This window comes from Myxine glutinosa, chromosome 6 (genome assembly GCF_964187855.1).
Source record: "Myxine glutinosa chromosome 6, kmMyxGlut1.1, whole genome shotgun sequence".
Taxonomy (NCBI): domain Eukaryota; kingdom Metazoa; phylum Chordata; class Myxini; order Myxiniformes; family Myxinidae; genus Myxine; species Myxine glutinosa.
Genome location: NC_136266.1, coordinates 67,754,565 through 67,780,036, shown reverse-complemented (window position 1 = coordinate 67,780,036; position 25,472 = coordinate 67,754,565). Strand labels below are relative to the sequence as shown.

At 42.8% G+C, this 25,472-nt stretch overlaps 1 protein-coding gene across 4 annotated transcripts in view; it reads right to left on the bottom strand.

Annotated features, from left to right (window-relative positions):
* Positions 1-25,472, bottom strand: part of LOC137429920 (RNA-binding motif, single-stranded-interacting protein 1) — a 508,487-nt gene that overhangs the window by 42,597 nt on the left and 440,418 nt on the right. For 3 of the 4 annotated variants that reach the window (XM_078779968.1, XM_068120301.2, XM_068120302.2), the window contains exons 5-7: positions 21,283-21,440; positions 20,698-20,777; positions 14,383-14,489 (exon numbers count right to left, since the gene is read on the bottom strand). In XM_078779968.1, coding sequence (XP_078636094.1) covers positions 14,383-14,489; positions 20,698-20,777; positions 21,283-21,440 — 345 coding nt within the window. Of the gene's footprint in view, positions 1-4,885; positions 5,514-14,382; positions 14,490-20,697; positions 20,778-21,282; positions 21,441-25,472 lie in introns of those variants that run through there. The other variant, XM_068120305.2, reaches the window with a different exon arrangement.

The window sequence follows — 25,472 nt, the reverse complement described above, 5'->3', positions numbered from 1 at the left end:
GACAGGTATGACGAAAATCGAGAGAACATTCACTTTTGAACATGGTCATTTTGAGATATCTGGGCATTTTTGCAGAGCGTGCAGAATCCACCCCCCCCCCTCCCCCAAAAAAGGTTGCCATTGATCCATCAAATTGTCCATTTCATCAAGATTAAAATTGACGATCTTGATCGTCCGGGTTAATAGGATGAAAGTGACGATTTTTCAGATGAAAATTGATGATTTTAGAAGTTTCACCTTGAGTTGATCTTTGACCTTTTGGCAAAAAAATAGTTGGTTTCCCAATTCAGTGACTCAATGTGCAAATGCTGTTCAATTCTACAAGTCAATCCGATGAAAATTGATGCTTTTTCATATGAAAATTGATGATTTTGGAAGTTTGACCTTGAGTTGACCTTTGACCTTTTGACCTCAACAATAGTTAGTTTCCCAATTCAGTGAGACACTGTGCAAATGCTGTTAAATGTTCAAGTCATATGTATGAAAATTTATGCTTTTTCAGATGGAAATTGATGATTTTGGAAGTTTGACCTTTAGTTGACCTTTGACCTTTTGGCCTCTAAAATAGTTGGTTTCACAATTTAGTGACTCAATATACAAATGTTGTTCAAATTTCAAGTCAATCTCATGAAACATGGAGATTTTATAAATTGGACCTCAAGATGACCTTTGACCTCAAAATCAATAGGCTTCTCAATTGTGACGACCTCTACAACTCGGTGAAGTTTCATGACTATCAGTTTAGAATTGTGACCTGTAGGTGAGTGACAAACATAAAACAAACAAACAAACAAACAGACAGACAGACACAATAACAAACACAACCGGCCAATATACTTGAAAAATCTTCGATTTTGGAAGTAACATGTGTACAAACAAACATACAAACAAATATACAAACAAACATACAAATAAATATACAAACAAACATAACAAACACACAAACAAACATAACAAACATGCAAACAAATATACAAACAAACAAATATACAAACAAACATAAATATACAAACAAACATAACAAAGTTACAAAAAATATACAAACAAACATAACAAACATAACAAATATACAAACAAACATAACAAACATACAAAGAAACATAACAAACATACAAACAAATATGCAAACAAACATACAAACAAACATAACAAATACACAAACAAACATAACAAACATACAAAGAAACATAACAAACATACAAAGAAACATAACAAACATACAAAGAAACATAACAAACAAACATAACAAACATACAAACATAACAAATATACAAAGAAACATAAACATACAAACACATATACAAAGAAACATAACAAACATACAAACAAACGAGACAGACCGACCAATGACGAAAATTTTCAAATTTCCTCCAAACAAACGAATCCAAACAAACAAATTCCTTGTCTCCAAATAGACAAGAAAGCATCAGGCAGCCTGACAGGTATGATGAAAATCGAATGAATCAATAATTGAATGATTAATTGAATGTGTAATTAAAATAAATAAATAATAATTGTAATATAATTGATTTTTTAATCAATTGGCTAATAGCATACCTAAACCTCCACTGTTTCATCTTCATTAATCAACTGAATGAATAAATTAATTAACCCCCCCCCCCCAAAATAATCAATTAATTAATTGATTAATCAATAAATCAAAAATAATCAATTGATTAATGGAAAAATAAAGATACCGTTTTTGCTAAAGCATTTGTTCACTATTGTGCCCAAATTTCAGCTTCCTAGCTGAAAGGATGGCTGAGATATCGCCCAGACAAATGAGATTCAAGTGCACAGCGCTGATGATGATAAACTTGAAAGTGCCATAATCCACCATTAGGATATTAAAAGCACACACAAGTCTGAGTTCAGCGAAGGTGATCGGTCTGTAATTGTCCGTGTCAATGCTGTTGATTAAACACATTTTCATTTAGAATGTTTTCAGCCTCGTCAGTACTTATACGTCACACTGCGTCACTACCTATACGTCAAACTACGTCACTACTTATAGTCTGTACTGTATAATGCTGCACAAGCTGATGTAGTCAGAAAAATGTTCTGCAATCGCAATCCCACCTGTCGCTCCAGGTACAAATTCCAAAGCCCGTGTTGATTTTTATCCGTCGTGCTTGCAAATTCATGTAAACCGCACGGATGTCTCTCAATGTCCTCGTTTGGTGTGCGATTACACAATTTATGACCAAAATAGGACAGCACACCCGAACCTGAAATTAATCCTTTTCAACCTGCATCTGCTACCTTTCCCACGATGAAAACCAGCCTGTTCTTTGTAAGGGTGTTTCATTTATTAACCCGCGAAGCGAAAACAGGGTTAGGCATTCGGGTGCGTACGTGTGGCGTACGTACGTGTCTGCATTTTTAAAATTCATTTTCTCGGCAACTGCTGGTCAAATTGACACGAAATTTTTACCATATAAACGCCTCCAGCTGCATATTTTTTAAATTCATAATTATGATGTCATAGGTCACGTGGTATGGACGCCATCTTGGAAAAACGTTTCACGTCCATATCTCCCAAACCGCTCATGGAAAAATTTGAAACAAGACTCATTTTCAAATACGCACCATGGGGAATAAGATATGTTGATGATGATGATGTCATCGGTGCCTTCATTATGATGTCATAATTGGACAAGTACAACGGATCTGATGAGTATGAAAATTTGTTTTTCCTCTGCAACATTTAGTCCGATGGACACGAAATTTGTACCATAGGAGCGCCTCCTCCTGTGGAATATTTTATTGATATTATGATGTCATAGGTCACGTGGTATAGGCGCCATCTTGGAAAAATCGAAAAATGTTGCACCTCCATATCTCTGAAACCGCTCCAAGGAAAAAATTGAAACATGGCTCATTGTAAAGAACTCAACATGGGGAATAAGATATGTTAATTATGATGTCAGCGGTAGGTACCTTATTTATGACGTCATAATTCGACAAGTACAACGCTTGATTCGATCAGTATGAATTGTTTTTTCTCTGCAATTCTTTGTCCGATTGACACAAAATTTTCACCATAGAAGCAACTCCTCCTGTAGAATATTTTACTGATAATTATGACGTCATAGATCACGTGGTACAGGCGCCATCTAAGAAAAACTTTGTACCTCTATATCTCCAAAACCACTCCATGGAAAAAATTGAAACGTGGCTCATTGTAAAGAACTCCATATGGGGAATAGGTGTTATTAACGATGACGTCATTAGTGTTGTAATTATGACGTCATAATTTGACATTGACAATGCTTCGTCTGATCAGTTTGAAATTTATTGAGCGTGATCTATGCAACAATTATATTAGAGAATATAAAGTTATGATGTAATCGCTCACGTGGTCTGGCAGCCATATTGGATCAAAAAAAAAAACGTTCAAAAACAGAAGAGTTGGCTCACACCAAGTTGACTGCGCAGGGTAAGTATTCTAAGAATACCATCTAGTTTTTTAATACATTGATCTAAGGTTCATGGAGAAGCTTGAGCTTGTATATACATTATGTGAAGGACATAGACATCATATGAAGGACAAGGACAAAGACAAAAGGCCCAAAAGACCCTGAAGACCCAAAACACCCCAAAGACCCAAAATACCCAAAACACCCTGAAGACGCTTAAAGTCCCAGAAGACCCAAAATATCTAAAAGACTTAAAGACCATGAAGACCCAAACGTCCACAAAGACCCAAAATACCACAAAGACCCAAAATACCCAAAAGATCCTGAAGACCCAAAAGACCCTGAAGACCCAAAATACCTCAAACACCCTGAAGACGCTTAAAGTCCCAGAAGACCCAAAATACCTAAAAGACTCTTAAAGATCACGAAGACCTAAAAGTCCACGAAGACCCAAAATACCACAAAGACTCAAAATACCCAAAAGATCCTGAAGACCCAAAAGACCTTGAAGACCCTTAAAGACCCTGAAGACCTATTAGACCTATAATACCCTTTAGACCCATCAGACCCCAAGATTCTGAAGACCCCCAATACCCTTAAGACCACTTTTACTTTAAGACCCTTTCAATACTTCAGACACCTTTAGATCCCTTCACCATGCTAACCTATTCTACCCTTTAAACCTTTACACCCCTTAAGTACATTTCGACCCCTTGGATCTTAACACCATTTAGACCCCTTATGCCCTTCAGACCAATTAGACAGCATTGACCCTTGACCATTTAGAGGTTTACACCAGTTGGACCTTTTTTGATTGCAAATAAATTACAAATAAATAAGATCACCAATATTACAAATAAATTCCAAATAAATAATATCACCAATATTACAATAAATTCCAAATAAATAATATCACCAATATTACAAATAAATTCCAAATAAATAATATCACCAATATTACAAATAAATTACAAATAAATAATATCACCAATATTACAAATAAATTCCAAATAAATAATATCACCAATATTACAAATAAATTCCAAATAAAGAATATCACCAATATTACAAATAAATTACAATTAAATAATATCACCAATATTACAAATAAATTACAATTAAATAATATCACCAATATTACAAATAAATTCCAAATAAATATCACCAATATTACAAATAGATTTGTACAAAAGAAATATTTGTATTATGATTGGTGTAAATCATGACAATATAGTAACAGATACAGTCAGGTCATTATCCTCAGTTAAAACAAGCCCATGCTCCTGCGGCGATCTGTGATGAGGCGAGCGTCAGCGAGCCGATCCACGCTAGATTAATATAATTTAAAAGATTGCTGCAAATGATGTTAATTTCACAACATTCAACTTTGTTAAAATTGTAAACTGCTAAACATAGTTCCCTTACCTAAAGTAAGAACTTAACCTATACACCAATAATAAAAGAGGTCAGGTTCTCACAGGGAGGTTTATTGAGGTAGCATCACTCGGTCCAAGGCCCAGCTGCCGAGTGACCATGCGCATGCGCAAAGCGGGGGCAAGCAAAGAAGCACTCACAAACAACAGCAATGGCTTAACTGCCTCTTATGTATACTACAAGGTAATGAATAGACACTCACATGAACAATACCTGGAAGGAACACAGTATCGCAGTGTGAAAAGAATGTATATTAAAGTATGAATATTACAGCCCCAGCAAAGTACATAAATGGGCGCAAGACTATGTTGTGAGAGGTACTACAGACACTTGTAACTAAGACCGAGTGGAATAAAACCGACTACATTAAAGTTGTCTTGGTGCTTCGCTCGACTTCATGAGCCACTCATCACTACACTGCCATGACGCAGGGTGGCATGAACAGCTCGAGCTCCTCGAAGGTGGAGAAGCAGCCTCCGTCAGACTCTCCGGTTCATATGCAGCTGAGCCGCCACCAGTGGGTATGTCTGGTGGTCCGACAATAGCTTCTGGTGGTGTGGGCAGCATAAAAAAATCCGATAGGGCAGGGCCCACTGTATCCAATGAGACCTCCTGTAGTGAGATGGACTCTGGCATGGGCACGGAAGAGCCTGGCATGTCCTGTGGGAGGTGATAAGGTGAGGTAGACTCAAAATCGGACTCGGACTCTGAAGTTACATCCCGGCCTCGAACAGGGCAGTGGGGGACCTGGCCCATTAATATCGACACAACAGGATAGCAGTCACATGATCGAATATCATAGGCTTTGCTACGAATCTGAGAACAGGTACATTTTCTGAGTTGGCACCATCCATTGTCATGAAAAATCCGTCACCAAATACTTGTCACGAGCTTTGCATTTGTCTCTGTCACCCTTGAGGAAGACGTGGTCACTGACGTCAAAACAGATGGTAGTAGTAGAGTGGCCATAAGACTTCGTTCAAGTGCTTGGGGTGTGGTTCTCCTTCCTGCTCATATTCTGATTGAAAATTAACTGTCTATCTGACAGCAGTAACTGCTCGTCAGTGAGATGGACCCGTTGTGTCCAGACCTCTCTAGCAGAGAGGTCATTTCTGCAAATACGTTGATTCATGTTGTCTGTAGCTAAAGCAAAAGTAACTTCAGATATAGGGCCACCCTCTGGGGACAAGTGTAAGCATTCCAGGCCTAACTCTTCAATCACTCGTTCAGCCACTGGATTTTTATTACAGGTTTTGGTTTGGCCGACCTGTGAATGGATGCACCACCATTTCAATTAGTAGGGGACCCTCGCCCTAATAAATATGCATGACATTTACAGGTTGTCCCAAAAACAAATTCCCCCCCCCCCCCCCCCTTACACCACTGGAGGGCCCCTTCTTCCCCTGAGCAACGCCAAGAGGGGTACATCTTGTAACTACCATGTTTAAGGATTGATTCTCACAAACAATGCGTCATATGAAAGCGTTTCTCAAGACCAACCTATCATGCTCAAAAACACACCAGAATGTGCCTCCCTTATGCCCTTGGAGGGCCCCTTTGTACCCCCAAGCCATTTAAGAAATATGTCAATCACTGATTATATATAAATATGTATTGAAAATGAGATTCAACATTCACAAAATGTACTCAATGATGAAACATTCACTTTCTGTCAATAATAAGAATCCGGAACAGATTTGTCACTGGAGGATTGGATGGGATCAGAGCAGGGAACTTCACCGACCTTTCATTTCTGGTCCATCATGAAGAAGTACCAAACAATCCTCCTGATTCTACTCAGTTCTTACCGCCAGAAGAATCATCAAATGAACGTCCAAGCAATGAAGGCCATTTTCCCTTTGATCTTTCGAACAGATCACTTAAATTATGCTCGAGCAATCACGATTCATATCAGGGATATGGAATGTCTCCCACCGAGTGTCTGAGTTCAATTTGATGCCGGAATGCGGGGCACCAGCAAGATGAGGAGGCGTTTCTCAACACTGCCAACCGACCAAGCATTGAACCAGGGAATCAAGGAACTGAAGGGAGCAGGAGGGGTGATTGGCCTGACGGAAAGGCCTGTGGCAATGGAGAGATGGACATTGATTGTACCGACGGTGTGAGCTCTCCTCAAACAATTTGAAGATGGTATTGCTTTTCAATCTTCAGATGCAGACCTCTTTCACCATGATGAGAAGGAACTCAGCCTTCTTCGACACTGTCACCATCGACAGAGCCTCGGTTCCGTATCACATTTGATCGAACACCAACTCACCATTCAAGGATTATGCAGATAAGTTTTGCTCCTTCATCCAGGCTCAACTGGCAAACTGAATGCGCTTGGATGTGATATTCGATCGCTACTTTGAGGAGAGTGTAAACGGAGTGATAAGAGACATAAGAGGAACCGGAATGAGACAACATGTGACAGAGAAGGTTGGAGTTCCAGCCAACTTTGCGAGGTTCTTGAGAGACTCGAACAACAAGGAAGAGTTGAACCATGTACTTTCCACAGCTGGATACAAGATTCACATCTCAACACACTAATACCTCTTCATCACCTATTCTGTGCCACATTGGATAAAGTGTCCAGATGGAGGGAGACTAAAGTCACAAAGAGGTGGACAGCCAGATTTATGGTCCATCTCATGAGTGTGGTCCGACATGGGACGACTTCCGTGAGAATCCGAACGGTGACTTGGTGGTGATTATTTGCGATCAGTACCATTGGATCGACAATGGGGTGGTGATTTGGATCCAGTTCATCGCTGGTGGAATTATATTACTTGGATCAACATCGAAGAGCTTTGCGATTCTCTTGGACCGATGGAGAAAGCTCTTCCTCTCTTCCATGCATTCATCGGCTGTGATGTTACATCTTCCTTTCGAGGAAAAGATAAGGTATCCTTTGCCAAACCTTGAAAAGAAACCCCTGGTTCACCAAAGTGTTTTTGCAGGTGGTTCACTTCATGCAGGTTCAGGAGGATTGTGATCTCTTCAGAGAAATCCAGAAGTTTGTCATTAAGGTATACAACTCAAGAGAAGAAGAGACACAACATCAAGAAATTCAGAGAGAAGGCATTCTGCCAAAGAAAGAGGGATAGTCTCAAATTCCTCACACAAAAGACCCCCTTTACCAACACACCTCATGCTCCATCTTCCAGGCCAGTATTTGGATGTCCTCCCATGAACAATTGCTCCCAGAGGTATCCACAGCCAAGTTTGTGTGGAAGAATAAGGAAGGGGTGAAAGGATGGGCACCGCAGTGTATAACGAAGCCCACTCTCTCAAAAGAGACGAAGGCGTTTATCCAATGCGCATGTAAGACAGTGTGCGACACAGCAAGGCGTCACTGCTAGAAGAAAGAAGTGGGGTGCTCAGATCTCTGCCGATGCAGATGCCATCAATGAGGCTTACACGTGAATTTGTGGTCAAATTTGAAATACGTATTTCCCTTTTGTTGTCCGATTATATTACAATATTGAAATTCATTCAAAATTAATGAAAGTTTGGCAAATGATGAGTTTTGCTAACTTCTAAATTACAGTTATTTATTATCTTGTTTGGTCTTGAGAAGAGCTTTCATATAACGCATAATTTGTAAGAATCGGTCCTTAAACATGGATGGTACAAGATGCACCCCTTTCGGAGGGTCATGGGGGCCAAAGGGGCATTCCAGAGGTGAAAGGGGAGCATTTTGATGGTGTTTTTGAGCCAATTTTTTCTAAGCATCCTCAACAATACATTTGAGAAGAACAATCGCTTTTGGCACAAGCTGTAAATGCCCCATCGTCCTGATTCCCCACTAAATGTGGAGTCATTAACTAAGGCAACAAATCCGGGTGTGGGATCAACCCATACATAGAGTGATGAAGCTATCTCCCAGTGGGCGTAGCTCTGCACATATTGTGAGGATAGTGGTGCATAACTGATCATGTCTTTCACCGTCAATAAGCCTTGTCCATGTGTGGGAGGATACGGTCTCTGGAAGTAGAAATATATGCTGGCGATACCTGCACATTACATCTGCAGCATGCAATGCCCCAACAACAGTGAATGGCTCAGTGGATGACTGTGGATGAACAGGCAGATACTTTATTGATTGGCACTAGTGACATGACGAAGAGACTGTATTGGTGGCCCAGTTGAGGTCTTGGTAACAAGTACCCATTGAAGGTACTCTTAATTTGGTGTCTCGATGGGTGATTGAACCTTATGTGCAAAGCAGTCAGCAGCCCATCAACCACTGAGCGGGGATCATGATCCGTTCAGGAAAGGGCTGGAACGGCTGGTTGTCCCTGACGACTAGGAGGCCATCGTTGGCCACACTCACTATTCTGAGGTACCTCCTGATGTCCCCTCACTTTGTCAACCTTTAAGAAAGGTGAATACCTTGGTTTAGGTGAGAATAGGTGCATCTGAGGTCAGGGCATTCCAGCTGAGTAGCATGCCAGGTGACATGGCCCATAAATGACATTCTAGCTGTGCCATCCAGCATTTCACCTACAGAGACACCACACACAACAGAGGCTTCCATTTCTTCGATAAACTTGCACACTTGACAGCTTGCGTCGAGGTACACACGTGGGTTCCGACCCCCAAAATCAGATGGCAAGTTGGCGATACCATCAATATGCCCAACCTGCGCATGGTAACGGCTGGCAGTGGAGAGGAATGAAGTTACTCTGGAACTGACCAACAACTCCCCACACATAAGTTTTCTGTAGGCTGGGACACAGGGGCGCCTGTCTGTCAATACTTGGACACTGTGGTGAGACTGGACGATGAATGGTGCGAAGTGTCAGATGACTGCCCCAATACACAGCACCTCTACTTTGCAAGGGAGCCATGTAACCTGGTGTTTATGGAGTTTAGCATTAAAGAACCCTGCTAAGAGCAACTCAACATTCCTGTGTGCATACATTGTAGCTGCAATGCCTTTGTAGATGATTAAAGGGATGCTCATAACAAAAAACTAAATTAAGCCTCACCAAAATGACGGAGCGCCATCTTGGACAGCCATCTGTCACATCTCTGGGTTCTTACACTGTCATTTTATTTCACCCTTTTCAGTCGTGCCTTGGCTTGGAAACACCATCTACTCTCGCAGACTACTTAAACTACAGTGCCTTCAGAAAGTATTCACCCCTTGACTTTTTCGCATTTTGTTGTGTTACAGCCTGAATTTCAAATGGATTGAATTGAGATTTTTTGTCACTGATCTACACATCTAATATCACTGATCTAATACAATGTCAAAGTGGAATTTTTGTTTTAGAAATTTCTTCAAAATAATTAAAAATGAAATTCAGAAATATCTAATTTACATAGGTATTCAACCCCCTGAATCAATACTTCATAGAAGCGCCTTTGGCAGCGATTACAGCTTCGCATCTTCTGTATCAGCTTTGCACATCTGAATTTGGGGAGTTTCTCCCATTCTTCCTTGCAGATTTGCTCAAGCTCCGTCAAGTTGGATGGGGAGCGTCGGTGAACAGCAATCTTCAAGTCTTTCCACAAATTATCAATGGGATTCATGTCTGGGCTTTGGATGGGCCACTCAAGGACTTTCACGTTCTTGTTCTGAAGCTATTGCAGTGTTGCTTTGGCTGTATGCTTGGGGTCATTGCCCTGTTGGAATGTAAATCATTGTGGCAGTCTAAGGTCTTTTGTTCTCTGAAGCAGGTTCCCCTCAAGGATTTGCCTGTATTTGGCTCCATTCATTGATCCCTCTATCCTTAAAAGTCTCCCAGTCCCTGCCACTGAAAAGCATCCCCATAGCATGATGCCACCATCGCCATTCTTCACAGGAGGAATGCTGTTAGATGGGTGATGGGCTGTGCTCGGTTTCCGCCAGAGGTAGCGCTTTGCATTCAGGCCAAAGAGTTCAATTTGCCTCATGCTCTCAGAGTCTTTGCACATGACTTTTTGCAAACTCCAGGCATGTTGTCATATGCCTTTTTCTCAGGAATGGCATCCATCTGCCCACTCTACCATAAAGCCTAGATTTGTGAAGTGCTGCAGAGACTGTTGTCCATCCGGCAGCTTCTCCCATCTCTGCCAAGGAACTCTGTTGTTCTGTCAGAGTGGTCATTGGGTTATTGGTGACCTCCCTGCCCAAGGTCCTTCTTGCCCGGTTGCTCAGTTTGGTCAGACAGCCAGCTCTAGGATGAGTCTGGGTAGTTTCATATTCTTTCCATTTCCTAATGACGGAGCTCACTATGCTCTTGGGAACGTTCAACACTCTAGAAATTGTTTTATACCCTTCCCCAGATCTATGCCTCCTCACAATTCTATCTCAGATTTCTACGGAGAGTTCCTTGGACTTCATGGTAGAATTTCTGCTCTGATATGCACTGTCAACTGTGGGACCTTGTATAGAAAGATGTGTTTCTTTCTAAATCATGTCCAATCAATTGAATTGGCCACTGGTGTATTCCAATCAAGTTGTAGAGGCATCTCGAGGATGATACACGGAAATTTGATGCACCTGAGCTCAATTTGGAGTGTCATAGCAAAGGGGTTGAATACTTCTTGACTCAAGACATTTCAGATTTCATTTTTCATTAATTTGTAAAAAATTATCAAAATTCCACTTTGACATTATGGGGTATTATGTGTAGGTCAGTGGCAAAAAAATCTCAAATTTAATCCATTTTAAATTCAGGCTGTAACACAACAAAATGTGAAAAAAGTCAAGGGGTGTGAATACTTTCTGAAGGCAATGTATATAATCAAAATCTAGGTCCAGATTTGAGGATTGGATCTCATACACAAAATAAGTATGGAAATCTGGAGTGAAATCTGAAAATTTTAAGAAATTAGCGATTCTTATAACTAGGTGCATTTATTTATTTATATAAGCAAGGCTGTCATCTCTCCTTCTGCTCTGTCATCTAATTCATACCTCCATAGGAAATTTGTCACTCCACTGTACTGGGACCTGCGATACTTATAGGAATCCCAAATATTTGAATCATCTATTTTTAAAATTCCCTCTATATAACGGACCCTGGATGCATTTATTTCAAAGTATTAATGAAGTTGCGATTGGCGGGTCAGATCTTCCAAACATATTTGGCCATTTAAACCAGAAGCAATCAGGTTTATATCGCTTGCTAAGCCAGCCGTCCCTTATCAACCAATTTGTTGGAGTGCTTATTTGTGTGCGTGCTGAAGCCATTTGGCGAACGCTCTCCAATCTGTTTGGTAATGGAACACACCATGGATTCACCATTCTCTTTCCTTTCCATTTGCTTTATTTGTCAACTTTTGCTTTGAGTGGTATTACTCGATGATTGTTCGTTTGCACGGGAAGGGGTGGGTTTGGAGTCCGGGAGGAGGCAGTGGAAGGGCGGGATGAGAGAGGGGAAGTGATGGGATCCTTGACTACAGCTGCAGGTCAAATCGCATCCATTAAGAGAAGCTCACGCTGTAATATCTTTTAAAAGGATATGTGCTGTTTGTAAACGACAGGTAGTTTGATATTCTGTTTGAACGGGATGGCCGGAGACGCCTGCAAACAGTTACACATTTATAGTTAATTTTATCCTTTATTAATTATTTTGTTATTTTGTGCCTGTTGTTAAGTTTGCCAAATCCTCATATTATGGCACTGCCTTTCCTTCCCCTTCTCTCATGCTGCCTTTCCTTCCCCTTCTCTCATGCTGTCTTCCCTTCCCCTTCTCTCATGCTGCCTTTCCTTCTCCTTCTCTCATGCTGCCTTTCCTTCCCCTTCTCTCATGCTGCCTTCCCTTCCCCTTCTCTCATGCTGCCTTTCCTTCTCCTTCTCTCATGCTGTCTTCCCTTCCCCTTCTCTCATGCTGCCTTTCCTTCCCCTTCTCTCATGCTGCCTTCCCTTCCCCTTCTCTCATGGTGCCTTTCCTTCCCCTTCTCTCATGCTGCCTTTCCTTCCCCTTCTCTCATGCTGCCTTCCCTTCCCCTTCTCTCATGCTGCCTTTCCTTCTCCTTCTCTCATGCTGTCTTCCCTTCCCCTTCTCTCATGCTGCCTTTCCTTCCCCTTCTCTCATGCTGCCTTCCCTTCCCCTTCTCTCATGCTGCCTTCCCTTCCCCTTCTCTCATGCTGCCTTCCCTTCCCCATCTCTCATGCTGCCTTCCCTTCCCCTTCTCTCATGCTGCCTTCCCTTCCCCATCTCTCATGCTGCCTTCCCTTCCCCTTCTCTCATGCTGCCTTCCCTTCCCCTTCTCTCATGCTGCCTTCCCTTCCCCTTCTCTCATGCTGCCTTCCCTTGTCCTCTTCTCATGCTGCCCCCCTTCCCCTCAAGCTGCCTTCACTTCCCGTCCCCTCCCCTTCTCTCACACTGCCATCCATTCTCCTAACCTCACACTCTCTCGCACTGCCTTCCCGCATCTTCCCTCATGCTGCCTTCCATTCCCCTCTCCTCACATTGCCTTCTCTGCCACGACCCCTACCCCTCTCCTCCCGCTACCCCCTAATATATGCTCTACTCTCCTCCCTCTACTTCACCTCCCCCTCTCTTGTTCCCTCCTCACCTTCCTCCTCCCTCCCTACCCCCACCCTCTCTGCTCCCCTCTACATATGTCTGACTCGTTGTTTTAATCTATGGATAATTTTAGTGCTGTGTGTGATTGCTCTCACAGTCCTAATTATTTCATCTGCAACTGTACCATAGAATACAATAACACACACACACACACACACACACACACACACACACACACACACACACACACACACACACACACACACACACACACACACACACACACACACACACACACACACAAACACCACCACCACCACCACCATCAAAATTCCCTTGAAAAACTTGGGTCTCACATTTATTCCTTCTCTACTCCCACACCATAATCGCCATTCGTATGCAGCACGTAGCTGCAGGTTAGCACAAGTTCATGCAAGGTCGTGGCAGTGCTGCTGATGCAGTGCCCCCTTTAGGTGGGAGCATGAATTTGACCAGAGTACTGGCGATAGCACGCCTACTCTTCAGGAAGTCCACTGTAGGATATTTAACATCCACCAGCTAATGCTGGTTTAAAAGACTCCCGGTTTAAAATCCACCCGATGGACCGGACGGACACACATTGATGCCTCCCTCGCCCTGCCTCGAACAGGAAGATGGGAATTTGTAGCTGTGTCGAGATTCCAACTCACGCTGGACAGTTCAAAGGTGAGAATGCATTCCTCTAGGTTATCCTGCCAGCACACTCCCACACCAACAGCAATCCCAAAACAGCAAAATACACGTAAATGTGTAAACTCCACTTTAATCTCCACTGCAGCAAGCATGCTCAGTTCTTTATGGACCCAGTAGCCAGGAAAGTCTGTTGGAGATGCAAAATTAATCTACAACATCGACGGACCAGACAAGATCGCAATTTTACCCAATTCATAAGTTTTTGATGACCAAACAAAACTGAACGGGTTGCAGCCGACTTGCCTTGAATTGGGATCAATACGTGCAAATTAAAGACAGCAAATGTGACAATTGAAAACAAAACGGCTGAAAATGTCAGACATCCTCACCTCGCCTTCTCGTGGCCACGGCCGTCCATTCTGCGTGTACTTATGCTGGTTTTGCCGCTTTTTCTGCCCCCCGTCGGCAAACTTGCACAACAGAGGCTCCGTCGGTGCTTCGAGAAGAAAGTGGTCGTCCGATTAGTAACTCCAACGTACACCAAGCATTTCGATCACAAATAAAACTACAACCGCACTCAGTAGAGAGCATACCTCCGCCAGGTGAACAGTTTACGTTTTGTATACCAGAGTAGACCAGAAAATCACAATACAGAATCACATTTAATCAAAATCATCCGTCCACAACGTTTTGAGATATCCTGCTATGTATCGCTTTTGGCCCTATCTCCCAATGGTGAAGAATCACTTTAAAATTCTACTAGCCGGATCTGGATCCGGATCTTCACCAAAATTGAATCGATTCTTCCTTGTCACACACACAACATGTCCACTAAGTTTCGTCCAAATCAGTCCCCAATTTTTTTCGATATCCTGCTTTGTATCGTTTTTGGCCCGATCTCCCAATGGTGAAGAATCACTGAAAAAATTAAATAATTCTCATATCCGAATCCATATTCAGATCTTCACCAAAATCGAATCGTCCTTGTCAGACACCCAACCGGTCCAACAAGTTTCGTCCAAATCCGTCCACAACTTTTTGAGATATCCTGCTATGTATCGTTTTTGGCCCTATCTCCCAATGATGAAGAATCACTTAAAAATTATACTAGCCGGATCCGAATCCGGATCTTCACCAAAATCTAATCATTTCGTCCTTGTCACATACGCTACATCTCTGCCAAATTTCGTCCGAATCCGTCCACAACTTTTTGAGATATCCTGCTATGTATCGTTTTTGTCCCTATCTCCCAATGATGAAAAATCACTTAAAAATTATACTAGCCGGATCCGAATCCGAATCCGAATCCGAATCTTCACCAAAATTGAATCAATTCTTCATTGTCACACACACAACCTGTCTAACAAGTTTCGTCCTAATCAGTCCCCAACCTTTTGAGATATCCTGCTATGTATCGTTTTTGGCCCTATCTCCCAATGATGAAGAATCACTTAAAAAATTATACTAGCCGGATCCGAATCCGAATCCGAATCTTCACCAAAATTGAATCAATTCTTCATTGTCACACACACAACCTGTCTAACAAGTTTCGTCCTAATCAGTCCCCAACTTTTTGAGATATCCTGCTATGTATCGTTTTTGGCCCGATCACTCAATGGTGAAGAATCACTTAAAAAATTATACTGGCCGGATCCGAATCCGGATCTTCACCAAAATCTAATCATTTCGTCCTTGTCACATACGCTACATCTCTGCCAAATTTCGTCCGAATCCGTCGACAACTTTTTGAGGTATCTTATTCACAAACAAACGTACAAACAGACAGACAGACAGACAGGGGTGATAACATAACCTCCGTCCACCTTTGGTAGCGGAGGTAAAAATCCCAAAAATCCATTGGGACAGATCAGAGCAAACATTGTCAACTCAGAAGGGTACTGTTATTAAAAACTATCTTACGGCGTATTTATCTATAAAATCGCGTCATTGAGCCCTAATTCATACAGCTCTTTCCAAGTCGCTCGAAGAACTGCAGTCGATGTGTAGATTAGAAAAAGAAAACTTCGCTAATGAGTTTGCTTTGTGGACATCACGATTAGCCCACCGAGTATCAGGACTTAAAGCAACCTGCTGATTGCGTTCCGTAATCATCAAGATATCTCCATCCCTGATCTCATCTGTGACGTACCCTTTTTCGCAGGCGGTGGGTCACAGTCTTTAAAATTCACAAAATGCACTCCGAGATTGGCCCGACGGGGCTCTTAAGGCCGAGGCATGTAAAGAGGATGCCTGCGACATGGAAATGAGGAGACTGGGGAGTCGTTGGGCGAGATTCAAGCCCGGTGTCTGGCTGGAGGGTGTGGCAACCTCTTCAACTAATTCATCCTGAAAGCTTAGAGCTGTGGCGTCTCTCAGTGCACATGAAAACAACTAAACACGCCAGACTGAAAGCATTTTTCATCAACACAGACGCATGCGGTATCGAGTCGCTGCGCATTCATCCCTCTTACAGTCACTGTGATGCAAATCCTTCATGATTGCAGTGCTTTTGGATGTTTGACTGGGCCTGCATTTTCCTTTCCTTTTTTAATAAGACTCCATGGCCTTTCTTTAGATATAAATCCCTCAAAATGTGGTTCACTTACCAAAAGAGATTGAAATGTGTTCGGTTCCAACGTGGGAAAAACTTCCCCTTTTTGATCTCAAATGCCAGAATGGATCTCGATAGAAAGAGGAGGAAAAATATATTTTAGGACAAATTCCTTCAACCAAATCTCTTTTTATTTTTTCTTTGCAGTCAGGGTTTCAGCAACACCATTTGCAAAGTCAGTGTTTCACTTTCTGGAACTTGCGTTTGACATTTTCGGAACTCGTGCTCCAATGGCCACAATCCACGTTTGCCTTTTTCATGGTAGTTGATGAAAATAACCCACAGACACTTTACTATATGCGGAAAGACCAGATTCCCACCCTTCTACAATTTCCTCTCCTTTGTGCTGTGGTTCGTCGGTTTATTGTCATCCACCTGTTTCACCTGTTGTCCCATTGTTTATCTGTCGGTCCTATTGTTCTGCTCTTTCACAGGCCTCAATACCTGTATTAAAAAATTTTAGGGAAATAAATTCAGTGATAAATTTATCTTTCAATTGAGCAATCATATGAGACCTCCCTGAACAGCAACAGTTCCTAGTGTAATAGTGTTGACAGGAAGAAACAGAGGAATATTGGCTGGGTAGTGTAGGATGAGTCAAGTTTGACTGGCAAGTTTCCACCACCCGCTCAAAATGGTAGAGGGGGAAGGAGAAGGTGGGAGACAAACCAATTTTTCAAAAAGGTATGGCCAAGCTGGCCAGAAACTACAACAAATCCACCAATTGGCAGAGGGTTTCCCACCATCTTTGATCATCTCCAATACATCCTCCTTCCAAATTTCCAGTTCACCCTCTTTGGAGTTTCCTTATGTATCCATCTTGTCCACCCCATGAGTCCTCTCCTGTCCCCCATTTCTCCCCACTCCCATTGTTTATCCAAGTCTACCTCTATCTTGGCTTTTTACCAATCTTCCCATCAAACACATCTGCTCACCAATCTCCTCCTTCAGTTAGTCCTTACTCCTTTTCGCCACCCTCTTCACTCTCGGAATCCTCTGACCCAGTTGGTCTCGCAGACACAAAATACAAAAAAAAGTCATGAAAAAAGATCTGCGGCCTCTGTTGTTGCAGGCTCTGTCAGTGCCACCAACTCCAAACCGTTCAGTGCCACCATACTGGCATTCCACACAACCTCAATACTTTCCCTTCCAACTTCCTCAATCTTCCTGTCCGCCATGAAACATCCACTTTCCTCCATGCATTTGCATCCACTTGTTTCCTCCTCCATACCTTTGTCTCCAAACTACTATCCTCAGTTACCTTTCCATGTAGCCACACAAATCTTTTCCCCTGCCTTATCTCCCTTCCCTCTAATCTGATGTTCAATTTCTCTCTCTACAGTCGGTCCAACATTACTTCCATCTTCTCCAGGCTCATCTTCAGTCCATGCTTCTCAAACTCCTCCAGCACTTCCTGCATCTCCTGCTCACTTTCGGCTACTATCACCAGATCGACTGCATATTGTGGCTTCCTCGGGATATCTTGCATGCTGACCTTCCTGCTGACCAGTTCCATCACCATAATGAACATAAGTGGGCTGCCCTCCTTAAACTGATGTTAATGCATGCAAGGTCCAACCAACACACTTTCCTTCATTCCTTCATAAACTCCTCCCACCTGCTTCAGGCACTTCCATTCATCTCAGTGCCGCCATCACCATCTCCCTCGGGACAGTGTCACATAAGCTTTCTCAAGGTCCACAAATACGAGTGTCACCCCCATCTTCTCGACCATCTTCTTCTTGCATCTCCAACCTCTTCTCTACCAACTATCTCAGCATAAACATCCCATCCAGTGTCCCTCTTCCCTTTTTGAAGCCCTGTTGTTATTTGCCCATTTTCTGCTCCAAACTTTTCCACATCTTCATATCCATAATTTTATCTAAAGCCTGCATCACGTGACTTGTAAGCATAATGCCTCGGTATTTCCCCGGATCTTGCACGTCTCGTTTCCTTTTCCATATTGGTGCAATTATACCAGTCGGCCACTTCTCTGGAATGTTATCCTCTCTCATACATATATTAAACAGCCTTCTCATCCACCAACTGACTCCAATCTCTCCCACTACAATTAGCATCTCTGCATGTACCTCAGCAATGCCTGGATCTCTTCCTTTCTTCATCCTCTAATGCTGTCCACACCTCTGCCTCCATAATCTCCACAACTTCCATTTTCCCCTCCTCATAACTCGGTAATTCCAGCTCATCATTGCTTCCTCCCAGGTCCATCAACTCCTTGAAATTGCCCCTCCCATACCTTCAGTACTGCTCCCCTCTCTGTGTTTAACTTCCTGTCTTCATCCTTCATCACCACTCTCCCTCCTTCAAATCCCCATCCCTGTCTCGAGCTGTTTTATAGATCATCTTTTTCCCGTCATCCACATCTAACCTGCTGTACACACCCGCTTCCACATCATTTCTTGCCTTAAACTATTGATAGGGCTGAAAACAGACTGTGTTGTAATTACCTTTCATACACTGTTCTCCTCATTTGGTTCACACCATAACAGCAATCGGTGGCCTTTTCAGCACAACAATTACAGAAACGTTCTGATGGAGCCTGTGGTTGACCTCAACTCGGATGAACACAGACGAAGTTTTACGGCACCGCATCACGTGACAGTGGAGTTGTCCAAATTGTGTGAATCCTACGTAATAGGCAATTTTAGAGTAGATGTCAGAACCACTTTTCAAAAGGCCTTTTCCAGCAAATCAAAACTGCGGAGCAGAGGTAATGACTGGATGAGCTTGTGCAATCCCAACCTCCTATGCGTCACGGAGACTCGCACAGACAATTGTCGGGGATGTAGCTCCAAATCCAAGTAAAATTCCCTAAATTTGCGAAGACTTTGAGGCAAGTCCTAAATAGGCTTAAACTTGATCACTATATCTTGTGCAGCTTCCTTGGGCTCCGTCGAGCCTTAGGAGCGTTCAGCGGAGCTTTCAATTCGGTGCAGCGAGGCACGTTAGCTGCGGCTCGTCTCCTTGAGCGCGAGAGCAAAGAAGCATCAGACAATCAAGTGTGCGGCTTGAAGGCACAACTAACCCTCCTGACCACGGAATGAGACAGCTCAATGACGCAGTGGGATTGAAGAGCTCAACGCCTGTTAAATGAACCACGGTGTTTGCGCATTATCTCACAAACTAAAGCTGGCAGAGAGAAAGGATCGTTCGGTGCATTCTGTGGCACTTGATGCTCAAAGGAGTACAAAGACTCCTTCCTCCCAGTGATGATTTTTACCCATTCTTCGAGAGTCCTTAAGAATACAACGGAATCTTTTAAAAGACCTCATGTGATCAAATCCTCGAAGCAATGCACCGAAGTCGCTCAATGACCTTGTCGGTCACTCAAGGTGTGCATTAATATCTCGTAATATCCTTGTTCTTCACATAATAAACATACAAACTTTCTCCATGAGCTGTGGACGATGCAATTTAAAATAAGTTAAGGTATGGCCAATTTTCTGCATTGAAAAAAGAAAAGTGAGCAAATCAATTGCAAAATAAAGCTACAATAGATACATTATGTGAAAATGACAAGAGTGCCCAGAATTGCAGATGAATACGGAGTGCTGGAAAACAAATCGATGCAGACTGAGAATCCACAGCACGTCCATGAATTGAAGGGCAACACAAACCACTGGATGTTTAAAACGTGTGTAACTGATCTGATTCCGGGCAGTGGTCTCTTTTTTCTTTTTTTTCTTTTTCCCTTTTTTTTTTTAGTGGCCAAGCTAATCTGTTAATTTCCAAACCCGAGCATTTCCTGGAGGAAGCTGGGAATTTCTGGGAAAAACCATATCGGTCGACTTTTTAAGTGGACCAGACCGATTAACTAATGCACCCTTTATCTGATGGATTTGGAGATGGCGTTTCCACCACATGCAACACACGGCTTAAGCCTTTTTAGAAAAGAGCTACTACAATAGAAGGAGCAATTTATATTAATGCTGGACATATGAAATGCGATCCTGATTCAGAATGGATTGAAGTGTATCTCAGAAAGCATGCACACACAAGCATGCACATGCATGCGCATTGCGCACGCACACACACTTGCCCCTAATTCATTTCCATTAAAAAAAAAACATACCTGGCAATCCTGGAGGAATCTGGATGAACTTTCCATTGAAGTGCTGAATTACTGCTTCACATTTCTCTGTAGATTCCATCCTACATCACAGACAGGTGTCAAAATGGCAGCTCAAGGAAAAGTTTTTTTTTTTGGAAGCAATGACAACTTTTAGCAAATCTTAGAAACCACAGATTGGTGCAGTGCCATCATCAACTGGCTAAAAATATGGCTAAAGATTTATGTTATCATATTATAATAGGGGGAAAGGTCTTCATTTTCTTTAAGAGATAGTGGTTGTATTATTGGCAGGTTCAGAATACTTCCTCGTGCAATGAAATTAATCGAATTGTTTCCTACTTCACTTTGGAGGCACGAGTTTATGGAAATGGGTTGCTGGAAGTTCAGGTAACATTTAGCTGTTTTATTCACACCAAATGTGGGAGGGTTGTGGAACCAGCCAACCCTTCAAAAGCACACAAAACCTACAGCTCATTAGCGATTCTTATGCTAAGGTATCAGAACACGAAATAGAAGGAAAGATGACAGCCTTCCAACGAGGTCGCCTGCCTTGAAGCAGCCGAAGAGATGGGTCTGCAAACTCACCGTGCAAAGCCAACACCACGACTGGTTGCATTTGCATCTCGGAGAATGCGCGTAGAGACCACCTGCCCGAATGGCTTGAGCAAGCCCTCGAGCTCTTGCTCGTCCATGGACAGCGGCAAATTGGAGATGTACAGGTTGGTGGGATCTTGTTCCTGTTGCTGCAAAGGAGTGCGTGCAAACGCCGAGTCACGTGTATGTGTGGGTTCGGCATCGCCACATAGCTCTTCTTGAATGTGAGGACCTTTGCCTAGTTAATCCATTAAATTCTCGCATGCGTGTCTGGGATGCTAAAGACAATTTCCTCATTGTAGTCTTTATTTCATGAATCTGAGTTCTGCGACATCAAAGTATGGAGACAAAAAGGTGGCGGAAACTTAAAATGGGTGCATCCGCATCTATATTTGTGCAGTAAGGCATGCACTCATGCAGCAACAGCATTGGTTGCATGTTCTTGAGTAACCATGTTGAACCATCATGATTAATGATTAGAAAAGCTAAGATCAAGTTGAGGTCAAAATTACGTGGATAAAGCTCCACCAAAAGCATGATTTTAAAATGACGTACGCACATCACCAATGCTTACCTGCAGGGATTTTAATATAGGCTACGACACAGACTCCATTATGGCAAAGGTGATGGAGTTGCTATTGGGAGTGCTGACAATGATAAATCAACTAAAAATTGAAAGCAATTATTTCTCAAGGTATGCACAAAATGAGAAATCATCAGGATAACGAGGGGAGGCCCTCTAACCCACACCTTTGGAACGAAAGGGATATATACAGCATTCCCGTGAAGAGTGCATGTGAATGTGCAGTTTCCAGTCAAAGGAGAGATGTCTTGCCAGTTATCGCGAGACTGCTGCGTTCATTTCACACCATACTCGAGCCTGCCTTCACCGTGACAGCACGTATTAAAGTGCCGTGAACCGAAACAGTGAAATCATCGCCCCATCAGCAAGGAAATTATGTTTTGGGTTGAAAAAGCAAGAGAAGAAAACGAAAAAGGGTCCAATCTGATTCATGCAGGCCAAGCATGTGCGATGATTAATTGGGATAAGTGCAAATTCTGAGCTCTTCACAGGACCAGGCCTCACATGCACTTTGCTCATTTCTCATTTGGGGCCATAGCAAGTGACCCACTTTCACCTGGCTGGAAGGCTCACTACCGAAGCACACACATTCCTGAAGAAAAGAAATGCTTGCTCGCTTTCCACCACCCGTGAACACGTCCTTGCTCTGGGCACGAGTCAAAGCACAACTCAACCGCCGGCTCAGCTATCACTTGCAGCAGCTTTGAAGAGAAAGTGAATGCAAGATGCACCCCCCTTCACCCTCCAACCACCAATCTTTAGGCTTGTCCAAAAGTTATCCTGCTCTGAGTGCGACGTTTGCCCCATTACTTTCTCCTCTGCTGGAGCGGAACCGCCTGAAAGTGGACGGCCCACTGACCTTGCTCGATTTGTGCCTTTCCACCTGAAACGAGACTCACCGTGCCGATTTCTGCTTGTCGAGTTAACGGAGCACAAGCCCCCCACTATCAGAGCACAGGCCATGGGGGTGCCTGGCCACTAAGCCTCAAACAGACAACTCTGGATTTCATTTGCGGCACTTCCTTGTTTGGCCAGCCTTGAGGGACCTTTCTGACGAAAGATCTGCTTTCTTAAGTGTGCCTGTTAGGAACTGTAGAAGTAACAAAGCTTTGGTTTTTGAAATATGGTCTTTCACCCACATTCTGTGTCGGCTAGCGATGTTCGGTTTAACAAGGTTGCTTCGGGTTACAGCGACTGAAGGAAGCTCTCCAATTTATAAATTTGGAGGTACCTGATCGCAAGGTATTCCTTTTCTTCAAGTCCCACTCAGAATGAGTCCTGGAGTCTTTTTTTGCACACATCGGGGGTCCCTTCACTCAACTTGTGGATGACAGGGTGAAGGAGAAAAATTTCCTCCTTGCAGTGAAGAAGTCACAGCAGGCATTTCATTTGCATTGTCGAATGAATGCTTTTGCTGTGAACCATCACAACAAAAGGAGGTTTTTTGACGCAGCCAGAGAGAGAGTAGAAGAGACCAGTTTTATTCAAATGACATTGTCAGACGAAGCAGAAATGGGACAGCGAGGAGTCCGAGAATGAATTGATCATTTCTGGGGCCCCAATTAAAAGCTGCCAAGGGCAGAAAGCAAATGGCACAGGCCACGTTCCCTGATGCTTTATTATCAAACCGATGGAACAAACCATTGCACGTTGGGAAATGCCGCTCTCTAGCATTCTGGAAGAGGCTCTGCATGCGGCCCTTTGTGAGATTTAATGCACTTAGCCGCTGCTCCGAATGCCAAACAGCATGCACTGACACAACTGGTACCATCGTGCGCCGGTGCACTAAATAAGCGTGACAACGGTGCCGGAAGACTTGTGAAGGAGCGTGGTGGGAGGGCAGGTGACCTTGTGAAAAGCAAGCCCAGCAGTTCTGTAACATTGACTCAACGAGGAGACAGCTGGGCATGGCCAAATTGGGGCACCTCACACAAATGAACCTGCCTTCATCGATTGTGTACAGTATTGAATGCAAATCAGTTGACAAGAGTGCGTTCATTAGTGAGCTGTACACAAAATACGTGACTTTTTTTGGCAGTTTGTTGACACTCTTCCTCCCCCTCCCATCCATGATGCTTTACCCAATATATAGATGACGCTAATTGTCGCCTTTTTAGATTTGGATCAGCTTCCATTCTGCAAATATTTACTTCTTTTTTATCGGTGGCATCCGACAACTCAGTCTATGAGGTCGTGTTGCCTTTCAGCTCCCTCCAAATTTTACAAACATCCAGTTGAAATACCTGCTTTCTCCTGTTCGGAAGAGCTCTTTCATAGCTTTGAAATAATAATTTAAACAGCACCTCTTCCATTTTTGGACCAGTTCAACCGAGAGCAAGGTCGTTCTAAATTGACATGTCCTGTCATGGTGAAGGAAATCCAAGATGGCTGCACCCATTAATGTGAATATGGTGTCACGTCACTGTGGCTCTGACACCCTCATCCCTCCCCAATCCCCAATGTCATTCTGTGATGCTCCAGGAAACACCTCGTCCCCTCCCAAAGCATCACATAATTTGTGCATCACAAAATAAAAAAATTGCATGGGTGGATTTTGGAGCAATTCTGGTGATTGGAACTTGGAATGACGTTGGACGTTGCGCAGCATCCGAGATCACGTGGGAGGGTCCACTGGATGCTGTCGGTAAAACATCACTAGCCAAATTGATCTCAAATACTCAGAAATGTGGCAACCAAGAAGACCGACAAAATGACGGCACTTGTGTCCTCACCGAGCACAAAAGTACGTTAGTTGTCATCCAGGCACCATGGCTGGTGGTTTTTGCATCCAAATTTTGACGAGTATCATTTTATTTGCTGAGGCCCACTCACTTTCTGCCTCTCAATCACGCTGCCATAGTGTTTAGAAACTTTCTCACCGCAGCAGAGATGGTAGGAAAGAGCGCTGGGGTTAAGGCTAGCAGTAAAGCATAAATGGTGTATTAAGGTGAAATTTCCGTAACAATTTAGTGTATGCAAACTGTCGGACCATCCACCATGCTATTTCATTGCAAGAGGCTTCTGTCTCGGTATATAAACCCTCCTTGCGATAATGCTCTAAAATTGAGTATCGTAGCTAAAAGATTTGCTGTGCAGGTTTTCCTATCCCAACAATGCATTGTATTTTCTGTATAATTTGTGAACTAAAGAAGTTAAAAAAAAGAACAAAAAAAGGACAATATGTCTGAAGAGGAAGTATCACCTATCATGAAGTGGAAGTATTATCATCTATCATGATGACATCACTGGGTATTGCACCGTGACCTTGCAAAAGATGAGAGCGATGAACATGAAGCATTTCAGATTGCACAACAGAATAATAATAGCCTAATATTTATATTTCACCGCCCTGGAACAAAAACAATTAAATAAATACCCAACAACACCAACAACAACCAAAAATACCAAGCTGTTAATTCTGTTGTCTGATGGGTGCAAAGCTGTAATTGTTTTGGTCATAATGTGCATTGGACCCAAAAATGTGCTTGATGACAACGGGCTGTTAGACAACTGGAATCGCTCTTCGGTACTTTGATTGTGCAACACCAATTTAAACAACAACATGTGCTCCGCACGTCGAGGGTTACCTGGAGGTATT